At 55.1% G+C, this 17,662-nt stretch overlaps 1 protein-coding gene across 5 annotated transcripts in view; it reads left to right on the top strand.

Annotated features, from left to right (window-relative positions):
- Positions 1-17,662, top strand: part of HERC2 (HECT and RLD domain containing E3 ubiquitin protein ligase 2) — a 102,037-nt gene that overhangs the window by 36,110 nt on the left and 48,265 nt on the right. For 4 of the 5 annotated variants that reach the window (XM_055141025.1, XM_055141024.1, XM_055141023.1 and 1 more), the window contains exons 20-36: positions 622-800; positions 2,329-2,513; positions 3,346-3,501; positions 4,155-4,340; positions 7,744-7,914; positions 8,434-8,537; positions 11,911-12,061; positions 13,061-13,275; positions 13,427-13,559; positions 13,641-13,768; positions 13,856-14,051; positions 14,665-14,798; positions 15,130-15,303; positions 15,395-15,531; positions 15,645-15,796; positions 16,474-16,665; positions 17,278-17,465. In XM_055141025.1, the coding sequence (XP_054997000.1) occupies positions 622-800; positions 2,329-2,513; positions 3,346-3,501; positions 4,155-4,340; positions 7,744-7,914; positions 8,434-8,537; positions 11,911-12,061; positions 13,061-13,275; positions 13,427-13,559; positions 13,641-13,768; positions 13,856-14,051; positions 14,665-14,798; positions 15,130-15,303; positions 15,395-15,531; positions 15,645-15,796; positions 16,474-16,665; positions 17,278-17,465 (2,781 nt within the window). The remainder of the gene's footprint in view (positions 1-621; positions 801-2,328; positions 2,514-3,345; positions 3,502-4,154; positions 4,341-7,743; positions 7,915-8,433; positions 8,538-11,910; positions 12,062-13,060; positions 13,276-13,426; positions 13,560-13,640; positions 13,769-13,855; positions 14,052-14,664; positions 14,799-15,129; positions 15,304-15,394; positions 15,532-15,644; positions 15,797-16,473; positions 16,666-17,277; positions 17,466-17,662) is intronic. The other variant, XM_055141026.1, reaches the window with a different exon arrangement.

The raw sequence follows: 17,662 nt of genomic DNA, 5'->3' as shown, positions 1-17,662 counted from the left end.
GATTGATCCGGGCTTGGCCACATGCAAGGCGAGTGCCTGAACCCCTGTACAGTCTCTCTGGCCCTGGGGGCCCTTTTGTTCGGTGGGCACGTGATTCTGCTTTCCCAGCGGCAGTGTAGGCGAGTGTCTGCCTCTCGTTGCCAGGGCTTGTTGCCAGGGCTCGTTGCTGTCTGGTCTACTGGTTCCCACCATTGAGCGCGTGTAAATCTCCCGTATGCTATGGCTTATCAGTCGTTTATGTGCCTTCTTTGGAGAACTTGACTCCTGCCCTCTACCTGTTATTAAACTGGAGTTTTTGTCTTAATTGGGCCATAAGAATTCGTTCTTCTTGACCCACGCATCTTGTCAGCTGTGTGATTTGGGACTAGTCTGGGTTGTTGGTCAGTGTCACCAGCTGGGTGGACACGCGTGTCTAGGCAGGTCACATGGGACTTGGAGGCAGCTGGAGACCGTCAGCCTGGATGTTGGCTTTCAGGAATCCCACTGAAGTTGGGGACTCCCACCAGGTGAACATGGGCTGTGGCCAGGTCTGTTAGCAGGGTCAGGCCTCAGCCCGCAGGTGCCGTCACACCTGCCACCCTGGTCACTGCTGGGGCCCACTTCCTGCTGTATGAATCGCAGGACATTGAAACCAAAAAAGAAGCACAAAAGGAGAAGGAGATCGATGAGCAGGAAGCCAGTGCCTCCACGTTCCACCGAAGTCGGACTCCGCTGGATAAAGACCTTATCAACACGGGCATCTGCGAGGCCTCGGGGAAGCAGTGCCTGCCCCTGGTCCAGCTTATCCAGCAGCTTCTGCGGTGAGGGGGGGCATGGGTGCTCTGCTCAGGGTGCAGACGCTAGCAGTGCCCGCCACTGGCCCAGCTCAGGCCATGGACGCTAGCAGTGCCTGCCGCTGGTCTAGCTCAGGCCATGGACACTAGCAGTGCCCACCGCTGGCCCAGCTCACACCATGGATGCTAGCAGTGTCCACCGCTGGCCCAGCTCAGGCCATGGATGCTAGCAGTCCCTGCCGCTGGTCTAGATCAGGCCATGGACACTAGCAGTCCCTGCCGCTGGTCTAGATCAGGCCATGGACACTAGCAGTCCCTGCCGCTGGTCCAGCTCAGGCCATGGACACTAGCAGTGCCCGCCGCTGGTCCAGCTCAGGCCATGGACACTAGCAATGCCCGCCGCTGGTCCAGCTCATCCAGCAGCTTCTGTGGGGTGTGTGTGGTGGTGGGGGGAGGCAGGGTTGGTGTTTGTGCTCAGGCTGTGGAGGAGGGATCTGGAATGTGTCTGGGCTGTTGAGGGAATATTTTGAAAACAACTTGGGTTCCAGGTAAAGAGCAGACAGTGGTAAGGGAAAGGAGTGTTGGAGTGTATTTGGGAGGGCTAGAGATCCTTAAGGTTTTCACTTGGTAGAAAATGGGGAGCTTGAAAGAAATGTAAGGAAAAAGGCTTATCCTGTTGATATGCCATTTGAGGCAAAGGAAACTCATCACAGGCAGTAGCATGGGGGTTAAGGCACTTGCCTTACTTGTAACTGACCCTGGTTCAGTCTCCAAGCACCATATATGGTCTCCGGAGCACTGAGCCAGGACTGTGCACTGCCCGGTGTGGCCCCAAGACAAAAACAAAAGCAAACTGTCTGCTGTATCGTTGTCTTACTTTCCACATTATAGATGATGATGATGATTATTATTATTATTATTTTTTTTTGTGGTGGGAGGGGTGAGCACACCCAGCATTGATCAGAGCTTACTGCTGACTCTTTGCTCTGGGATCCCTTCTGGCAGGGCTTTGGGGGGATGCCCGGGATTGAACCTGGTTGGCTGCATGCCAGCTCCCTACCCACTATACTATCTCTTTGGTCCCAGGTGTGTGTACTTTTGTTTTTTGGGCCACACTGCTTGTGCTCAGGACTAACTTGACTCAGTGCTCAGGGATCACTCATGGTAGGGCACCCTATGGGGTGCTGGGGGTAGACGCAGGATCATTTGGGTGCCAGACCAGTGTCTTAATGCTGTACTGCCTCGGGCTCAATGCAATGGTCTTTTGTTGTTTTTGGGACACACCAGCGGTACTCAGGGTTACTGCTGACTCTGTGCTCAGGGATTGCTCCTGGCTGTGTGGGGACCACATTGAATACAGGAGTAGAACCCAGCTTGGCTGCGTGCAAGGCAAATGCCCTCCCTGCTGTCCTGTTGCTCGACCCCATCAGTGCGGATCCCCCCAACCCGTGTTGGCAGAGCCCCAGCTGGGCTCTGTGCTTCTGGTCTGCTGGGGGTTTGTTCTTGGCCGACACGGCACGTGCCTTCACCGGGCCGCCCTCTTTCCCCTGTGCAGGAACATTGCCTCCCAGACTGTCGCTCGGCTGAAAGATGTTGCACGGCGGATATCATCATGCCTGGACTTCGAGCAGCACACGCGCGAGAGGTCTGCATCTTTGCATCTGTTGCTGCGCTTCCAGCGGCTGCTCATCAGCAAGCTGTACCCTGGAGAGGGCTTCGGGCCAGCTGCGGACGCACCCAGTGAGTCGCTCCTTGTGCATCTGCGTCTTTCTCTTTTTCCTCTTTTTGGGTCACACCTGGCGATGCTCAGGGATTACTCTCCTGGCTCTGCACTCAGGAATTACTCCTGGTGGTGCTCGGGGGACCATATGGGATGCTGGGAATTGAACCCAGGTCGGCCATGTGCAAAGCAAACACCCTACCCGCTGTACTATCGCTCCAGCCCCAGTGCATCTGCCTCTTTCTTAGGCTTCTTGAGTTTTGTGTAAATGATTCACTGCATTGGTTTATTTTATTCTACTTATTTGTGTATGTGTGTTTGGGGGGGTACGGGGTACGGGGTGACTTTATTTTGCAAGTTAGTGCTGTGCGTAATGTGGCACACCATATTGTCTGCTGAGCTCCACCAGGAGTGACCCCTGAGTGCAGAGACAGGAGAAAGCCCTTAGGCTTATTGCTGGATATAGCCCCCAAACTGAAAAATTAAAAAGAAAGAAATTAGATATAGAATTTGTGTGTGTGTCTTTGTGTGTGTGTGTGTGTGTGTCTTTGTGTGTTTATGGTGCTGGGGGTCCAAAGCATTTTTTGCATTGGCTAGAATGTTTTCAGACTCCATAGGCTGCATATTTACACACCTGAGTCTGACTTTATGCGATGCAGTAGTAAAACCCACCTGATCCTATCCGCTCTGCTGGTCCTTTGTCTCAGAGAAACTGGCAGGAAAGGGACTGAGGACACAGGGCTGACAGGCCCCTTTGGAGAAACTGTTTACGGGCAGGAGATGCTCCACAGCGATTCGTGTTTTCCCACAGCCGTTCCCCAAGTGACGTTCCCCTTTGCCTCTTCCTTGCAGGCCCTGAGCTGATGGGCGTCGGCTCCTTGCTCAAGAAATACACTGCCCTGCTGTGCACGCACATCGGGGACATCCTGCCCGTGGCCTCCAGCATCGCCTCTGCCAGCTGGCGCCACTTTGCAGAGGTGGCCTGGGTCGTGGAAGGGGACTTCACTGGTACTTCCTTGTTTCCTACCCACCCTTTGTGTTCCGACCAGGGGACTGACCCGAGGTGGCCGCCTGCCTTGTTCGTATGCTCGCTAGGTCTGAGCCCTCTGTCCTCTGGAGTTTTCAGTTGCCACCAGTTCTGCTAAGCTGCCCGAGATGGCACTGCAGCTGGTGATTTAGGTCCCTGGTGCCATCCCCGAGGCTTCTGTGACTTGGCCAGCATTGTCTCATTTCAGTCCAGCAGGAAAAACTTCCTCGACCCCCGCTGCCCCTTCCTAGGAGCTGAATAAGTTCTAATTTTGTTCAGGATTTTTAAATGGTATTTTTACAAGTAGTATAGAATTCTGTGGTGGTGCTGTTTTGTTCCCGAGCCTGGTTTCCTAACCGGAAACCTCAAGGTGAACACCTAGTGGTAGGCGTGAGCATAGGGAATAATTCTGTGTCCAAACGATGTTTCTTAAAACAGCCTTGAAATGCACAGGATTTCACTGATAAGTGTGACTGTGTCTTTCAAGAATGAGCCCTAAAGTCACCTTAGAAAGAGGCGACAGCGTAACTTTCCTCCTTGGGGATCGCATGGCAAGCGTGTTTATAGAAGGGCTTTATGGGATCAGTACGCTTATTTAAATTTTAATGCTTTTCTTCTTTCTTTTTAAATGTAGGTGTGCTCCTTCCAGAACTAGTAGTTTCTATAGTGCTCTTGCTCAGTAAAAATGCTGGTCTCATGCAGGAGGCCGGCGCTGTGCCTCTGCTGGGCGGCCTGCTTGAACACCTGGACCGCTTCAACCACCTGGCACCCGGGAAGGACAGAGACGACCATGAGGAGCTGGCCTGGCCCGGCATCATGGGTACGGACGGCCCTTTGATGCAGACCCCCCGAGGAGTCTTTCCCGTTCTAGTCTCAGCCGCCCCGCCCTTTCCTGTCCCAGGGAAGCTCTGCTGGGCAGTGGCCAGCATGTGTTCTAAGTGGGGAAGTGCGGTCACCCGCACCAGGACAGATTCGGGTTCTACAAAGCAGGAGTTTCCTTCTGGCGCGTCTCTGACCTTGGATGTGGCCCTCTCAGAGTGGAAAAACTCTTCCCGGGGCGTGTCCGCACAGGGCTGCTCAGTGGTCAGACAGCTGCCCTGCCCGGGCTGCCTCGTCTTCGGTGCGGCCTGGCTTTCCCAAGGGTGAAACTTGTCTTCCCAGCATTGGCCACTGAAGTTGCAGACAGTGGGTCTGACTTATTGTCAGAGAAGTTTTGATTCATCGTCCCTCCTGCAGGGATGCCCGTTTCTATGTTCAGGCTGGCTCTCACCATGCTTGTATGGCTTTTGCTCCCTCCAGCGGTGGGAGAGTGATCTGGTCTGTCCCCTCTTCACTCCCAGGTGCCTCCTGGCCTCCTGGGCATCTTGGTGCCAGCACGGAAGAGTGCAGGCTGTCTGGTCACTGGCCTCAGTGTGCCATGTGGTCTCAGAGCAAGCACCCAGTGATTTTTTCATCTCTTGATGCATTATTTCTTTTTTCTACTCCTGTGAAAAGTCTTATTAGTGGAAGGAAGCAGGCTTCAGTTTCTGTAATGAAACTACTTTGGTCATTTTGTGTCAGTTATAATCAGCATGAATGTGTGGGGTTGCTCTTTTTTTTCCCCTTTGCTTTTTTTGGGTCACACCCTTTGGTGCTCAGGGCTTCCTCCTGGCTCTGCATTCAGGGTTCACTCCTGGCAGGCCTGGGGACCATTATCAGATTCTGGGGATCAAACTTGGGTCAACCACGTGCAAGGCAAGTGCTCTGCCTGTTGTACTATCTTGGGCCCCTTGACCTGCTATTTTATTTTGGGAAACAGTTTTGCACTTGCGTTTGTGAGGTTTCTTTTTCTGTAATTCTATAGTATTTTTAAATTTTTCCTGATTTGGGAACATGTCCTGTGAGGCTTGTGGCTACTCGCGATCCTGTGCCTGTGGGACGCTGAAGGCCCTACTTGGGGGTGGACCTAGGCCCCTGCATGCTGTGTTGTTTTTCTGGCTCTGCGTCAGTTTTGTTGTCACTGTAGGTCCCCGGCCGTAGCACGACTGCCCTAGCATGATAACGCGGGAGCGTGCTGGTCTCCCTGCAGCTGTCGGCACAGGGCTGAGCACTTCAGTGTGGTGTGCGCATGTCACAGGGGACATAGAGAATGTTCCTTCCTCTTCTCTCTGTTCCGGAAGGTTGCCGATGAGCTGGGTAGAATTTGCTAGTTGTGACCTGTGTGTGATGGCTTTGTTGGAAGGGTGGAGAAGCAGTGAGAACCCAGCAGTCCTCAAATGTTATCCTGGTGCTCTGGAAGGCCCAGGGGTGCAATGCTGCTTGAAGCTTGCAGTTTTGCCCTGGTGGGGCCACATGCCTTAGGGCCCGGGGGCCTGCAGAAAGGTGCTGGCATCAAGTTGGTTGTGTCCTAACCTCTGTACTACCTCCTGACCCCCATTTTAAGCGTGCAGGTCTCTAGTGTTAAGGATGCTTCCAGGGTCCGGAGCGATAGTACAGTGGGTAGGGCATTTGCCTTGCACACGGCTGACCTGGGTTCGATCCCCAGTATCCCATATGGTCCCCCAAACACTGCCAGGAATAGTTCCTGAGTGCAGAGCCAGGAATAACCCCTGAGCATTGCTTGGGTATGACCCAAAAAAAGCAAAAAAGATGCTTCCAGGGAAGATAGCACAGTGGGGAAAGTTTGACCCCTGACCCCAGTATGGTCCCCCAGTCCCTGCCAGGAGTCAGCCCTGAGCACCGCAGGTGTGTCCTCTGCCAACACACACCTCCCTATCCAACCAGTAAAAAGCTCATGGCCATCCATCTCTTGGGCTCTCCGTCTCGGTGGCCCCTTGACACACTTTCCTGCCTCTCCCTCCCCCAGCTGCTCGTCCACCTCCTGTCTCTGTGTTTGACACCCTGAGCGGGCCTGAGTGGGATCTTCTGGGTCTGTCCTTTGTAGATTGGCTAGTTTCTCATCTGTTCTGTGGCATGCCAGGGTCCCTCTCCCATGTTCCCTGGTACGGGTGTGTCAGGCCCGCCGGGCTCTCTTTCCGGCCCTCACATTTGTAAATTCTTCAGTGTGGAGCCTCCCAGTGAGATGTGGCTCAGCGTCCTGAGCGTGTGCAGGCTGTGTGCTCGCTGGGCCATTGGCACTCTGGTGTGGAGACTGCCCCACGGTCTGTTCTGTTCTTTGGCCTGGACAGCCTCGTGTAGTGCCACTTTGTCATGGTCCCCTTTCAGGGGCAGGAAGCTTGCATGCGCTGACCCCGGTTTGGTCCCTGGCACCCTGTGTGGTCCTCCAGACCTACCTATCATCAATGATCCCTGAATGCAGAGCCCGGAGTAAGTCCTGAGCATTGCTGAGTATGGCGCCCAAACAGAACAGACAAAATAAAAAACAATAACCAACCCCAAACCTTTCAGCCTTGCTGGCTTTTGTGGTCGGGTTTGCAAGAGGTGGAGTTGATGAGAGAAGGGCACTACTAGCTTGATTCCTGGTCCTAGCCCTTGCACCATTTTCCACATTCCTGAGTTTGTGTCAGGTGATCAGGGCTTTTCCTTTCTGAGTCGAATTTGGTCTTGGTTAACTGGCCTTTTAGCATTACCTTTTTCTTTCTTTCTTTCTTTTTTTCTTTCTTTTTTTTTTTTTTTTTGCTTTTTGGGTCACACCCAGCGATGCACAGGGGTCACTCCTGGCTCTGCAACACAGGAATTACCCCTGGCAGAGCTCAGGGGACCATATGGGATACTGGGAATTGAACCCGTGTTGGCCGCATGCAAAGCAAACGCCCTACCCGCTGTGCTATCACTCCAGCCCCATGCATTACCTTTTTCTTAACACGTGCCTGGGAAAATGCCTTACGTATGCGTCTGCCTGGTCCCAGGTATTGGTCAATAGTAGTATCAACATTATTCAGCGCAATCCTAGTTTTCCTAATCATCTTGGAATTTGGGTTATTTTTTTCATTCATGATTTTCATATGTGTGCAGAACCTGTGTCTCACTTGCATCCTGGCTGTTCTGGTCTCCCTGGCTGGAGCTTGCCTGGCCTGCGGGCACCCTGGTTGCCCACCGTGGCCAGTCTGGCATTGTCAGGCATTTTCTGGTCTGCCCGTGGAGCACCATCACTTGTGTGCCAGAGAGAAGCGTGTCCGTCTCCCTCTGTGGCTGTGACCATGTGTCCTTGTTCTTTCGCAGTGTGTTCTTTTGTTTTACCAGTTGATCTATCGATTCATTGATTTTGGTTTCTGTATATACAGAGTCATTTTTTACAGGTCAGAACTGTAGGAATAATGAGGAGGTGACGCTGATACGCAAAGCAGACCTGGAGAACCACAATAAAGACGGAGGCTTCTGGACTGTGATCGACGGGAAAGTGTATGACATAAAGGACTTCCAGACTCAGTCGCTCACCGGGAACAGCATCCTCGGTAAGTGGCCGCATCCCACCTTGGCATGAGGATGTGCGGCGAGTGCTCCTTACACATTTAAGTGATGGCTCCACTTTGATCCAGCTCCCATGTCCTTGGACCTCTCAGTGATTCAGGTCCCCGTCAGGACACTCAGACAAACTCCAATGAATTTCTCATTGCTTGCTTATTTGTCACACCAGCATTTCTTGGAAGTTATTCCATGCAGTGTTCAGGGCTGACTCCTAGCTCTGTGCTCAGGAACCACTCCTGGTGGACTTAGGGGACCATTTGGGGTGCTGGGGCTTGAACCCAGGTCTGATGTGTACAAGGCCAGCCTTCTAGCTCTGTGTTAGTGCTCCAACCTCAGCTTCATGTTCTGAGTTTGTGCAGACAGAGCAGGCCTGCGGGAGAGGGGACTCAGTATACATTGCTAGCTTTCAGTGCTCACTTTGGAGTCAACCTGCCCATTTTCGCCATTTCTCCTACTCTGGGCGAATCACGCTGATGTGACCATAGCTTTTGTTCTTCTTATTGTAGCTCAGTTTGCAGGGGAAGATCCTGTGGTAGCTTTAGAAGCTGCTTTGCAGTTTGAAGACACACGGGACTCCATGCATGCCTTCTGTGTTGGCCAGTATCTGGAGGTGAGGCTGGGTGACTGCAGGTGTGGCTGGGTGCTAGAGGTGAGGCTGGGTGATTGGAGGTGAGGCTGGGTGTCTGGAGGTGAGGCTGGGTGACTGGAGGTGAGGTTGGTGACTGGAGGTGAGGCGGGTGACTGGAGATGAAGCTGGGTGTCTGGAGGTGAGGCTGGGTGATTGGAGGTGGGACTGGGTGACTAGAGGTGAGGCTGAGTGTCTGGAGATGAAGCTGGTGCCTAGAGGTGAGGCTGGGTGATTGGAGGTGAGGCTGGTGTCTGGAGGTGAGGCTGGTGTTTGGAGGTGAGGCTGGTGTCTGGAGGTGAGGCTGGTGTCTGGAGGTGAGGCTGGGTGTCTGGAGGTGAGGCTGGGTGATTGGAGGTGAGGCTGGGTGTCTGGAGGTGAGGCTGGTGTCTGGAGGTGAGGCTGGGTGTCTGGAGGTGAGGCTGGGTGACTGGAGGTGAGGTTGGTGACTGGAGGTGAGGCTGGTATCTGGAGGTGAGGCTGGGTGTCTGGAGGTGAGGCTGGTGTCTGGAGGTGAGGCTGGTGACTGGAGGTGAGGCTGGTGTCTGGAGGTGAGGCTGGTGACTGGAGGTGAGGCTGGTGTCTGGAGGTGAGGCTGGTGTCTGGAGGTGAGGATGTGTAACTGGAGGTGAGGCTAGTATCTGGAGGTGAGGCTGGTGACTGGAGGTGAGGCTGGTGTCTGGAGGTGAGGCTGGTGTCTGGAGGTGAGGATGTGTAACTGGAGGTGAGGCTGGTATCTGGAGGTGAGGCTGGGTGTCTGGAGGTGAGGCTGGTAACTGGAGGTGAGGCTGGTGATTGGAGGTGAGGCTGGTGTCTGCAGGTGAGGCTGGTGACTGGAGGTGAGGCTGGTGTTTGGAGGTGAGGCTGGTGTTTGGAGGTGAGGCTGGTGTCTGGAGGTGAGGATGTGTAACTGGAGGTGAGGCTGGTATCTGGAGGTGAGGCTGGGTGTCTGGAGGTGAGGCTGGTGTCTGGAGGTGAGGCTGGGTGTCTGGAGGTGAGGCTGGTGATTGGAGGTGAGGCTGGTGATTGGAGGTGAGGCTGGTGTTTGGAGGTGAGGCTGGTGTCTGGAGGTGAGGCTGGGTGTCTGGAGGTGAGGCTGGTAACTGGAGGTGAGGCTGGTGACTGGAGGTGAGGCTGGTGTCTGGAGGTGAGGCTGGTGTCTGGAGGTGAGGCTGGTGTTTGGAGGTGAGGCTGGTGTCTGCAGGTGAGGCTGGTGTCTGGAGGTGAGGCTGGTGTCTGGAGGTGAGGCTGGTGTCTGGAGGTGAGACTGGGTGACTGGAAGTGAGGCTGGTGTCTGCAGGTGAGGCTGGTGTCTGGAGGTGAGGCTGGTGTCTGGAGGTGAGACTGGGTGACTGGAGGTGAGGCTGGTGTCTGCAGGTGAGGCTGGTAACTGGAGGTGAGGCCGGTGTCTGGAGGTGAGACTGGGTGACTGGAGGTGAGGCTGGTGTCTGCAGGTGAGGCTGGTAACTGGAGGTGAGGCTGGGTGTCTGGAGGTGAGGCTGGTGTCTGGAGGTGAGGCTGGTGTCTGGAGGTGAGACTGGGTGACTGGAGGTGAGGCTGGTGTCTGGAGGTGAGGATGTGTAACTGGAGGTGAGGCTGGTGTCTGGAGGTGAGGCTGGGTGTCTGGAGTAGAGCCTGGGTGACTGGTGGTGGCTTTGATTGGTTACTGAGGTTGCTGGGCCTTCTGCCAGGTTTGTGTGTGAGAGTAATTAAGTGATAAAATCCTATAGGGATTTTATTTTGTTAATGTGTTTCTGTTTATGATGTTTCTCTCTGTGTGTGCCCGTGCGTGTGCTGGTGTGTCCCATTACCCTGAATGTGTGTGTGACGGTCCTTCCTGTCACTCTGGGTTTTTGTGTGCAATGGTGCGTGCTGTCACTATGGATATGTATGATGGTGCTTCGAGTCACTTTCGGGGTGTGTGTGTGTGTGTTTGTGTATGTGTGTGTATGTGCTAGTTCCTCTCTACAGGGGAGGTGTGTGCAATGGTACTTCCTGTCACTCTGGCTGTGTGTGAAGGTGCGCTGTTTCACACTGGATGTGTGTAAGATGCTTAATATAACTCAGGGTGTATGTGTGCAATGGTGCTTCCTGTCACTCTGGATGTGTGAACGGTGTTTTCTGTCACTCTGGATGTGTGTACTGTGCTTCTTCTCAGTCTTGCTGCGCCTGGTTATGTTTATGCCACTCTGGCTCTGTGTTTGAACGGTCCTTCTTGTTACTCTGGCTGTTTGTAACTGTGCTTCCTGCCACTCTGTGTGTTTTGGTGCTTTCTATCACTCTGACTTTGTGTGACGGTGTGTCCTGTCACTATGTGTATTATGGTACTTCCTATCACTCTCCTGGTTTGTGTGTGCAACGTTGCTTCCAGTCTCTGTTTGCGTGTGACGGTGCTTCCCATCACACTAGCTATGTGTAACGGTGCTTACTGTCACTCAGGGTGTGTTTTTGCAGTGGTGCTTTATGTCACTCTGGCTTTGTGGCAGTACTTTCTGTCACTCTGGCTATTTTTAATGGTGCTCCCTAGCACTCTGTGTGTGTGCAACGGTGCTTCTTGTCACCCTGGCTGTGTGTAACTGTGTTTTCTGTCACTCTGGGTTTGTGTGTCCTACGTTGCTTCTTGTCACTCTTGTTTGTATGATGGTGCATTCTGTCACTCTTGGTGTGTGTGTGTGAGAGATGGCGGTTCCTATCACTCGGGTGTGTGTGTGTGCACCATGCTTCCTGTCAATCTGGTATTTGTGTTTTGGTGCTTCCTATCACTCTGGCTGTGTGTGTGTAACGGTGCTTCCTGACACTCTTGCTGTGTGTGACGGTGCTTTCTGTACTGTAGCTATGTGCAAGGGTGCTTCCTATCTGTGTGTGTGTCTGTGTGTGTGTGTGTGTGTATGCGTGCGTGCACGTAATGGTTTTTCCTGTTACTCTGGTTGTGTGTGAGCAGTGGTTATTCCTGTATCTCTGGGTGTGTGATTGTGCCACCTGTCATTCTGGTGTGTGTGTGTGATAGCGCTTCTTGTCACTCTGGTGGTGTGTGAGACAGTTCTTCCTGTCAGCCTGGGTGTGTGTGACGGTGCTTCCTATTACTCTGTGTGTGTACCTGTGCCATCTGTCACTTTGTGCGTGTGTGCTGATTCTTCCTGTCATCTTGGATTGTGTGGCGGTGTGTCCTATCTGCATTTGTGTGTGCAGTAGTATATCCTGTCACTGGGGCAGCCTGGACTCACCACTGTGGGACATCTATGCGAGTCCTGAGTGCCACTTCCCCTCGCCCCCCCTTCGTTACGGGATCTGCTGCTCTTCTGGTTTTGAGGCCTGGGCCCCTGTGTTCTCAGACTGATGATGACTTTTTCTTCCCCAGCCTGACCAAGAAGTCGTCACCGTCCCGGATCTGGGGAGTCTGTCGTCGCCACTGATCGACACCGAGCGGAACCTGGGCCTGCTGCTGGGCTTACACGCCTCCTACTTAGCCATGAGCACCCCTCTGTCTCCCGTCGAGGTGGAATGTGCCAGTAAGGAAGGTTTCCGGTTCTGCTAACACACTGGCAGGTTGTCGGGTGGCTCCTTGCTGAGGGAGAGCCAGCGTGGGGTGGAGGACAGTCAGGATTCGTGTGTGGGAAGTGACCGTGGGTGCTTTGGTTTGGCCTCGCCAATGGGCTGGGGGAGCGGCTCCTTGGAGGAGGGCCGTGCTCTCTATGCAGGTTACTCTGACCAAACTCAGTTGCTTGTGTCCTGGGACGGGCACCTATGTGCTCCCCGTGTGCTTCCGCTGGTCCAGACTTGTCTGCTGGGTTCTGTCTGCACCAGCTGTTGGGCCAGTTCTGCGGAGTTGAGGGCAAGTGGCCCGGTGGGCCCTGCTCGGGAGGTGGAACTAGGCCAGGCTGGACTCTACCTTTGGCTATTGGTGGCCGGGGAGGAACCGGTCCCTTCGTAAGAGGCAGTGGAGGGAAGGACGTCTGCAGAGATGCTAGAAGCCTCACGTCCCCTTCACATCAGACCAGGCTGGGGGCTGTTCTGAGAGCAGCCGGGTGGGGTGTGTGTACTGGGTGCGGGTGGGCAAGGACAGTCCTCCATTACCTGCCATCCTCTGGTAGAGTTCCCGCACGTGGGAAGGCAGATTTGTCTGATGCAGGGAGGTGGAGAGGCAGGCGCTGTGGGCCTGGGCTGTCTGTCCTGGAGAAGGGGAGGGGGGCGGTGGACAGAGAGAGCCGGGAAGGGAAGGGTCAGCTGACGTCGCACCACAGGGCTCGGCCAGCACCGTGGAGCGCGCTCGTGGCCGTGCCGTACCTCGAGAGAGTAGCGCCCTGAGCCGATTGCTTGGGTGCAGGAGGGGGGTTCCGATAATTCAGGTTGTTGCAAACAGCCCATGTTAAGGTGACGCGTGGCTGTTGTAGCACCAGACACGGCACCTCGCAGCACGTCCCATGACTGATGCTGCCATTCACCTCCGAGAGCTTCCCGGCCTCCCGCCTGCTTCCTGCGGCGTGTGCCGACGCTGCTGTGCTCCACAGAGTGGCTCCAGTCGTCCGTCTTCTCTGGGGGCCTGCAGACCAGCCAGATCCACTACAGCTACAACGAGGAGAAGGACGAGGACCACTGCAGCTCTCCTGGGGGCTCCCCGGCCAGCAAGTCTCGGCTGTGCGCGCACGGCTTGACACTGGGGGGCCACTCGCAGGCCTTCCTGCAGGCCATCGCCGACAATGACACGCAGGATCACAGTGTGAAGGTGTGCGGGCCGCCTGGGGTCCTACGGGCTCAGGCTTCCTGGGGTGGGCTCTGTGCTGGGACGTGGGGTGTGTTCCCCGGCTGTGCATGGGACTGGGTGTTCGGCGGCAGGGACGAGGCTGCCCCGGGGACTCAGGCCGTCTCTGTTGCAGGACTTCCTGTGTCAGATGGAGAGGTACTGCCGGCAGTGCCACCTGACGGCGCCCATCACATTCCCTCCGGAGCACCCCGTGGAGGAGGTCGGCCGCTTGCTGCTGTGCTGCCTGCTGAAGCACGAGGACCTCGGTAGGGAGCTGCCGCTGAGCTGCCTGCAGCGTGCCGCGCACAGGCAGGGCTGCTCCATGCTCCCATCTCCTTTCCTGCCAGGTCACGTTGCACTGTCCCTGGTGCACGCGGGCACCCTGGGGATCGAGCAGGTGAAGCACCGGACGCTCCCAAAGTCCGTGGTGGATGTGTGCCGGGTTGTCTACCAAGCCAAGTGTTCGCTCATCAAGGTACCGAGGGCTCCATGCATGGTCTCATGCTGTGGCTGTTGGGCCCGGGTGTCCCTGAGCCCCGGGTGTCTGTCTCTCTCCTTGCAGACACACCAGGAACAGGGCCGCTCCTACAAGGAGGTCTGTGCCCCTGTCATCGAGCGCCTGAGATTCCTCTTCAACGAGCTGAGACCGGCGGTGTGCAGCGACCTCTCCATCCTGTCAAAGTTTAAGCTGCTCAGTTCCTTGCCCCGCTGGAGGAGGGTAGCTCAGAAAATAATTCGAGAACGAAGGAAAAAGAGAGGTAAGGAGAGGGCAGTGTTGTGAAGCCGATGCTTTCCGTCCATGTGGTTGAGTTTGTGATTCCGTGGGGAAGCTGTTTGCTCCTCAGCACTCTGAGGACGTGGCATCACCCCCGCGCCTGTAATTTCATGATGCACAAGTGTGATAGAACTCTCTCCTGCTCATTTCCCGAGACGTCAGAGGCACCAGATCAATCAGTGATTATAAATTATTTTTAAATAATTTAATATAAATGAATTATTGGGATCTCCTAGTAATGAGATGGAGGGAGCCTTTAGTCTTTGAACTAATCTTACTATCTTGATTGGATTTTTTTTTTTGGGGGGGGTGTCCCACACCCAGTGATGCTCAGGGCTTACTTCACCACATGGCCTCGAGGATGGTTGCTAACCCCTGGCCCTGGCTCCTCAGAATTTCTCTCAGAATGGCCCCTCCTTCCTGTGTCACGGGCTGGGTAGGGCCCTCATGTTTGCTCTTGCAGGTCAAGTGTTTCAGTTGATTGTGTTGTCCATTGTACACTTTTCCTTTGAAGCAGCTACATCTTGTGTGAATTAAGTATCTGTAGAATTGCATGTGGAACATTGATTTTTGTGATGAATGCTATTTCTATGCAGTTCCTAAGAAACCGGAGTGTACAGATGATGAAGAAAAGATTGGGAATGAGGAAAGTGACCTAGAGGAAGCTTGTATTTTGCCTCACAGCCCTATCAGTGTGGACAAGCGACCTCTTACGATGAAATCACCCAAGGTGAGGTATTTCCTGTGACAGAGACTGGGTGGCTTAAATGCGGCTCAGAGCAGAGTGTCCACAGGGACCAGCACTATGCGGGATGACGGAGTGTCCACCGTTGTGGACTGTCCGCCACTGTGTGTGGGCGGAGCATGCACAGGGATGCTGCTGTGTCTGTATCTGTGGTGCTGAGAGCACCGGTGTTTAGGGTCTGTGTGTCTGTGCCTTTGTCTGTTGCACTGAATTTGAGTTGTTCGACCAGTTCAAGCCTTCTGACTTTCATTCCTGTCTTATTTGAGTGTTGTTTCTGTAGAGGAAGCTAATGGCGAACGTGGTTTTCCTTGGTCAGGACAAATGGCAGCCACTGTTGAACACAGTCACAGGCGTCCACAAGTACAAGTGGTTGAAGCAGAATGTCCAGGGCCTGCACCCTCAGTCGGCCCTCCTCAGCACGATCGCCGAATTTGCCCTGAAGGAAGAGCCGGTGGATGTGGAGAAGATGCGAAAGTGTCTGCTCAAGCAGGTAAGGTTGGCCAAGCCCCTCCCATGGGCGTGGGCGCTGGGTGCTGGTGCCATTCACACGGTGCTCGACTGCCTGGCTGTCTGTGTCGCAGATGGAACGAGCTGAGGTTCGCCTGGAAGGGATAGATTCGATCTTGAAACTGGCTTCCAAGAGCTTCCTGCTTCCATCTGTGCAGCACGCTATGTTCTGTGGTTGGCAGAGACTCATTCCCGAAGGCATCGATATTGGGTAAGATTCGGGGCCTTTGTTCTTCACCTTGGGAGGTGTGACCGCAGAGCTTTGTTCCGCTGTCGGCAGAGTGCTCGGTGATGTCCCTGGTAACACTCTTCCTTTGGTGACAGGGAACCTCTTACGGATTGCATGAAGGACATAGATCTGATCCCCCCCTTTAACCGGATGCTCCTGGAAGTAACGTTCGGCAAGCTGTATGCCTGGGCTGTTCAGAACATCCGTAATGTCTTGATGGATGCAAATGCCAGATTTAAGGAGCTTGGTGAGTCTTAACAAACAAATCTGGTGGTCCCCAAGGCTGAGTTAAGACTGCTTTGGGAGCTCTGCCAGCTTTTCCTCATTCAGTCCTTAATCATGTTCTGAAAACGTGCAAATCCCATGCTTGGCTTTGAGGACTTTAACGACTCTCTGGTAGAATGGGAAGCTAATCTGCTGTTAGTTTGCTGAGATTCTGGACAAGAAGCTCAGAGCTGTGCTGTAAGACATGGTCCTGAAGCGCCCTTTGGCATTAAGTCATGTTCAGCCTCTCCCTGTACCCGAGAAGCTCAGGTGTCATTTCATATTGAAACACTTGAGGCCGCAGGCACACGGCCGACCTGGCTTCTGTCCCCGGCTCCCAGTATGGTCCCCCGAGCCCACCAGGAGTGATCCTTGAGTGCAGAGATCCAGTGAGACTTGAGCACTGCTGGGTGTGGGCTTTCCCCGCCCCCCCTCCCCAGATAAAGCTCTTGACTGGTTTGAGCACATGCAGAGTGATGCTGAGATGGCTTTTGGGGCAGAGAGAGTTGTCAGTCCCGGGCTCAGCCTTCCTGAGTGGGAGCGACTGGACGGTTGGACTGTTGGTGTCCACTGGGTGGAGAGGGTCAATCTTGGAAAGCCAGAGCTCTCTGCAGCCTGTTGGCGAAGCACGGGAACCTGAGGCGGGTCGGTGCTCCCTAGGTATCCAGCCGGTCCCTCTGCAGACCATCACCAACGAGAACCCTTCGGGCCCGAGCCTGGGGACGACCCCGCAGGCGCGCTTCCTCCTGGTGATGCTGAGTGTGCTCACGCTGCAGCACGGCGCACACAGCCTGGACCTGCTGCTCAACTCGGGCACCCTGGCCCTCACGCAGACCGCGCTGCGGCTCATCGGTAGGACGGCTGCGTCGCCTCCCTCTGTTCATCTCTCCCCAGCGTGCGCGCACACACCTTTGCTTGACTGTAACTGATAAGGTGTGCCACCGTAGCCACTGTCACACCGGCAATTCAGTGACCTTGAGCACATGTCCAGTACTTGCCGGACAGGTCTCTGGACCCTGTTAGAGTGTCCCCCAACTTCCCGTCTCCCCGCCCACCAGCCAGCCTCCTCTGGATCTGCCCCTTCTAGCACCCGCATCAGTGCAGTCAGACTTGTGGGTGAGGCTGGACTTGAGCCTGGACCTTCCCAGACAGGGCCCAGCACTGTGCTCAGAGCTGCCCGCATCCCTGGCCCGAGATCATTAGCGTAGCTCTGGGACTCGGGCTGCCACATGGCTTCCTGTTCAGTGATGATGGTGACGCCACCTCGTGTGCCTGCTGGCTCTCCTGGTGCCCTCTCAGAGCAGTGCCTGTCGAGGTCTGTGTCTGAGCAGGCACCGTGTTCTATGGACTGTGTCCTGCGGGCCGTGTCCGAGCAGATGCCGTGTCCCTTGTGGGCTGTTGGACCCTTGGCCAGGTCAGGCCGCTGTGGGACTGGCTCACGCCAGGCTGTCGCTGCCCCGATAGGCCCCAGCTGTGACAACATCGATGATGAGATGAACGCGGCGGCCCGCGGGGCTTCGGCGACGGTGCTGGAAGAGACCAGGAAGGAAAGCACCCCTGTGCAGCTCCCGGTCTCAGGGCCGGAACTGGCTGCCATGATGAAGATCGGAACCCGGGTCATGCGGGGCGTGGACTGGAAATGGGGCGACCAGGTACCCCGACCGCACCCCCTCCCACCTGACCCACTGTCCCTGGGGGTTTGGGCACTGGCCTGTTAGCGGGTGGCTCTGCTCCCTGTGCTGTGGGACTCCCCTCGGGGCGCCCGAGGAATGAGTGAGCACAGAGATGCACAGAAGGCCTGACGGCCGGGGCCTGGCTTAGATGGTCCAAGGGATCGGGCCCCCTCGGA

This window comes from Sorex araneus, chromosome 6 (genome assembly GCF_027595985.1).
Source record: "Sorex araneus isolate mSorAra2 chromosome 6, mSorAra2.pri, whole genome shotgun sequence".
Classification (NCBI taxonomy): domain Eukaryota; kingdom Metazoa; phylum Chordata; class Mammalia; order Eulipotyphla; family Soricidae; genus Sorex; species Sorex araneus.
The sequence above is the reverse complement of the archived record's forward strand: the minus strand, read 5'-3'. Positions and strand labels throughout refer to the sequence as shown.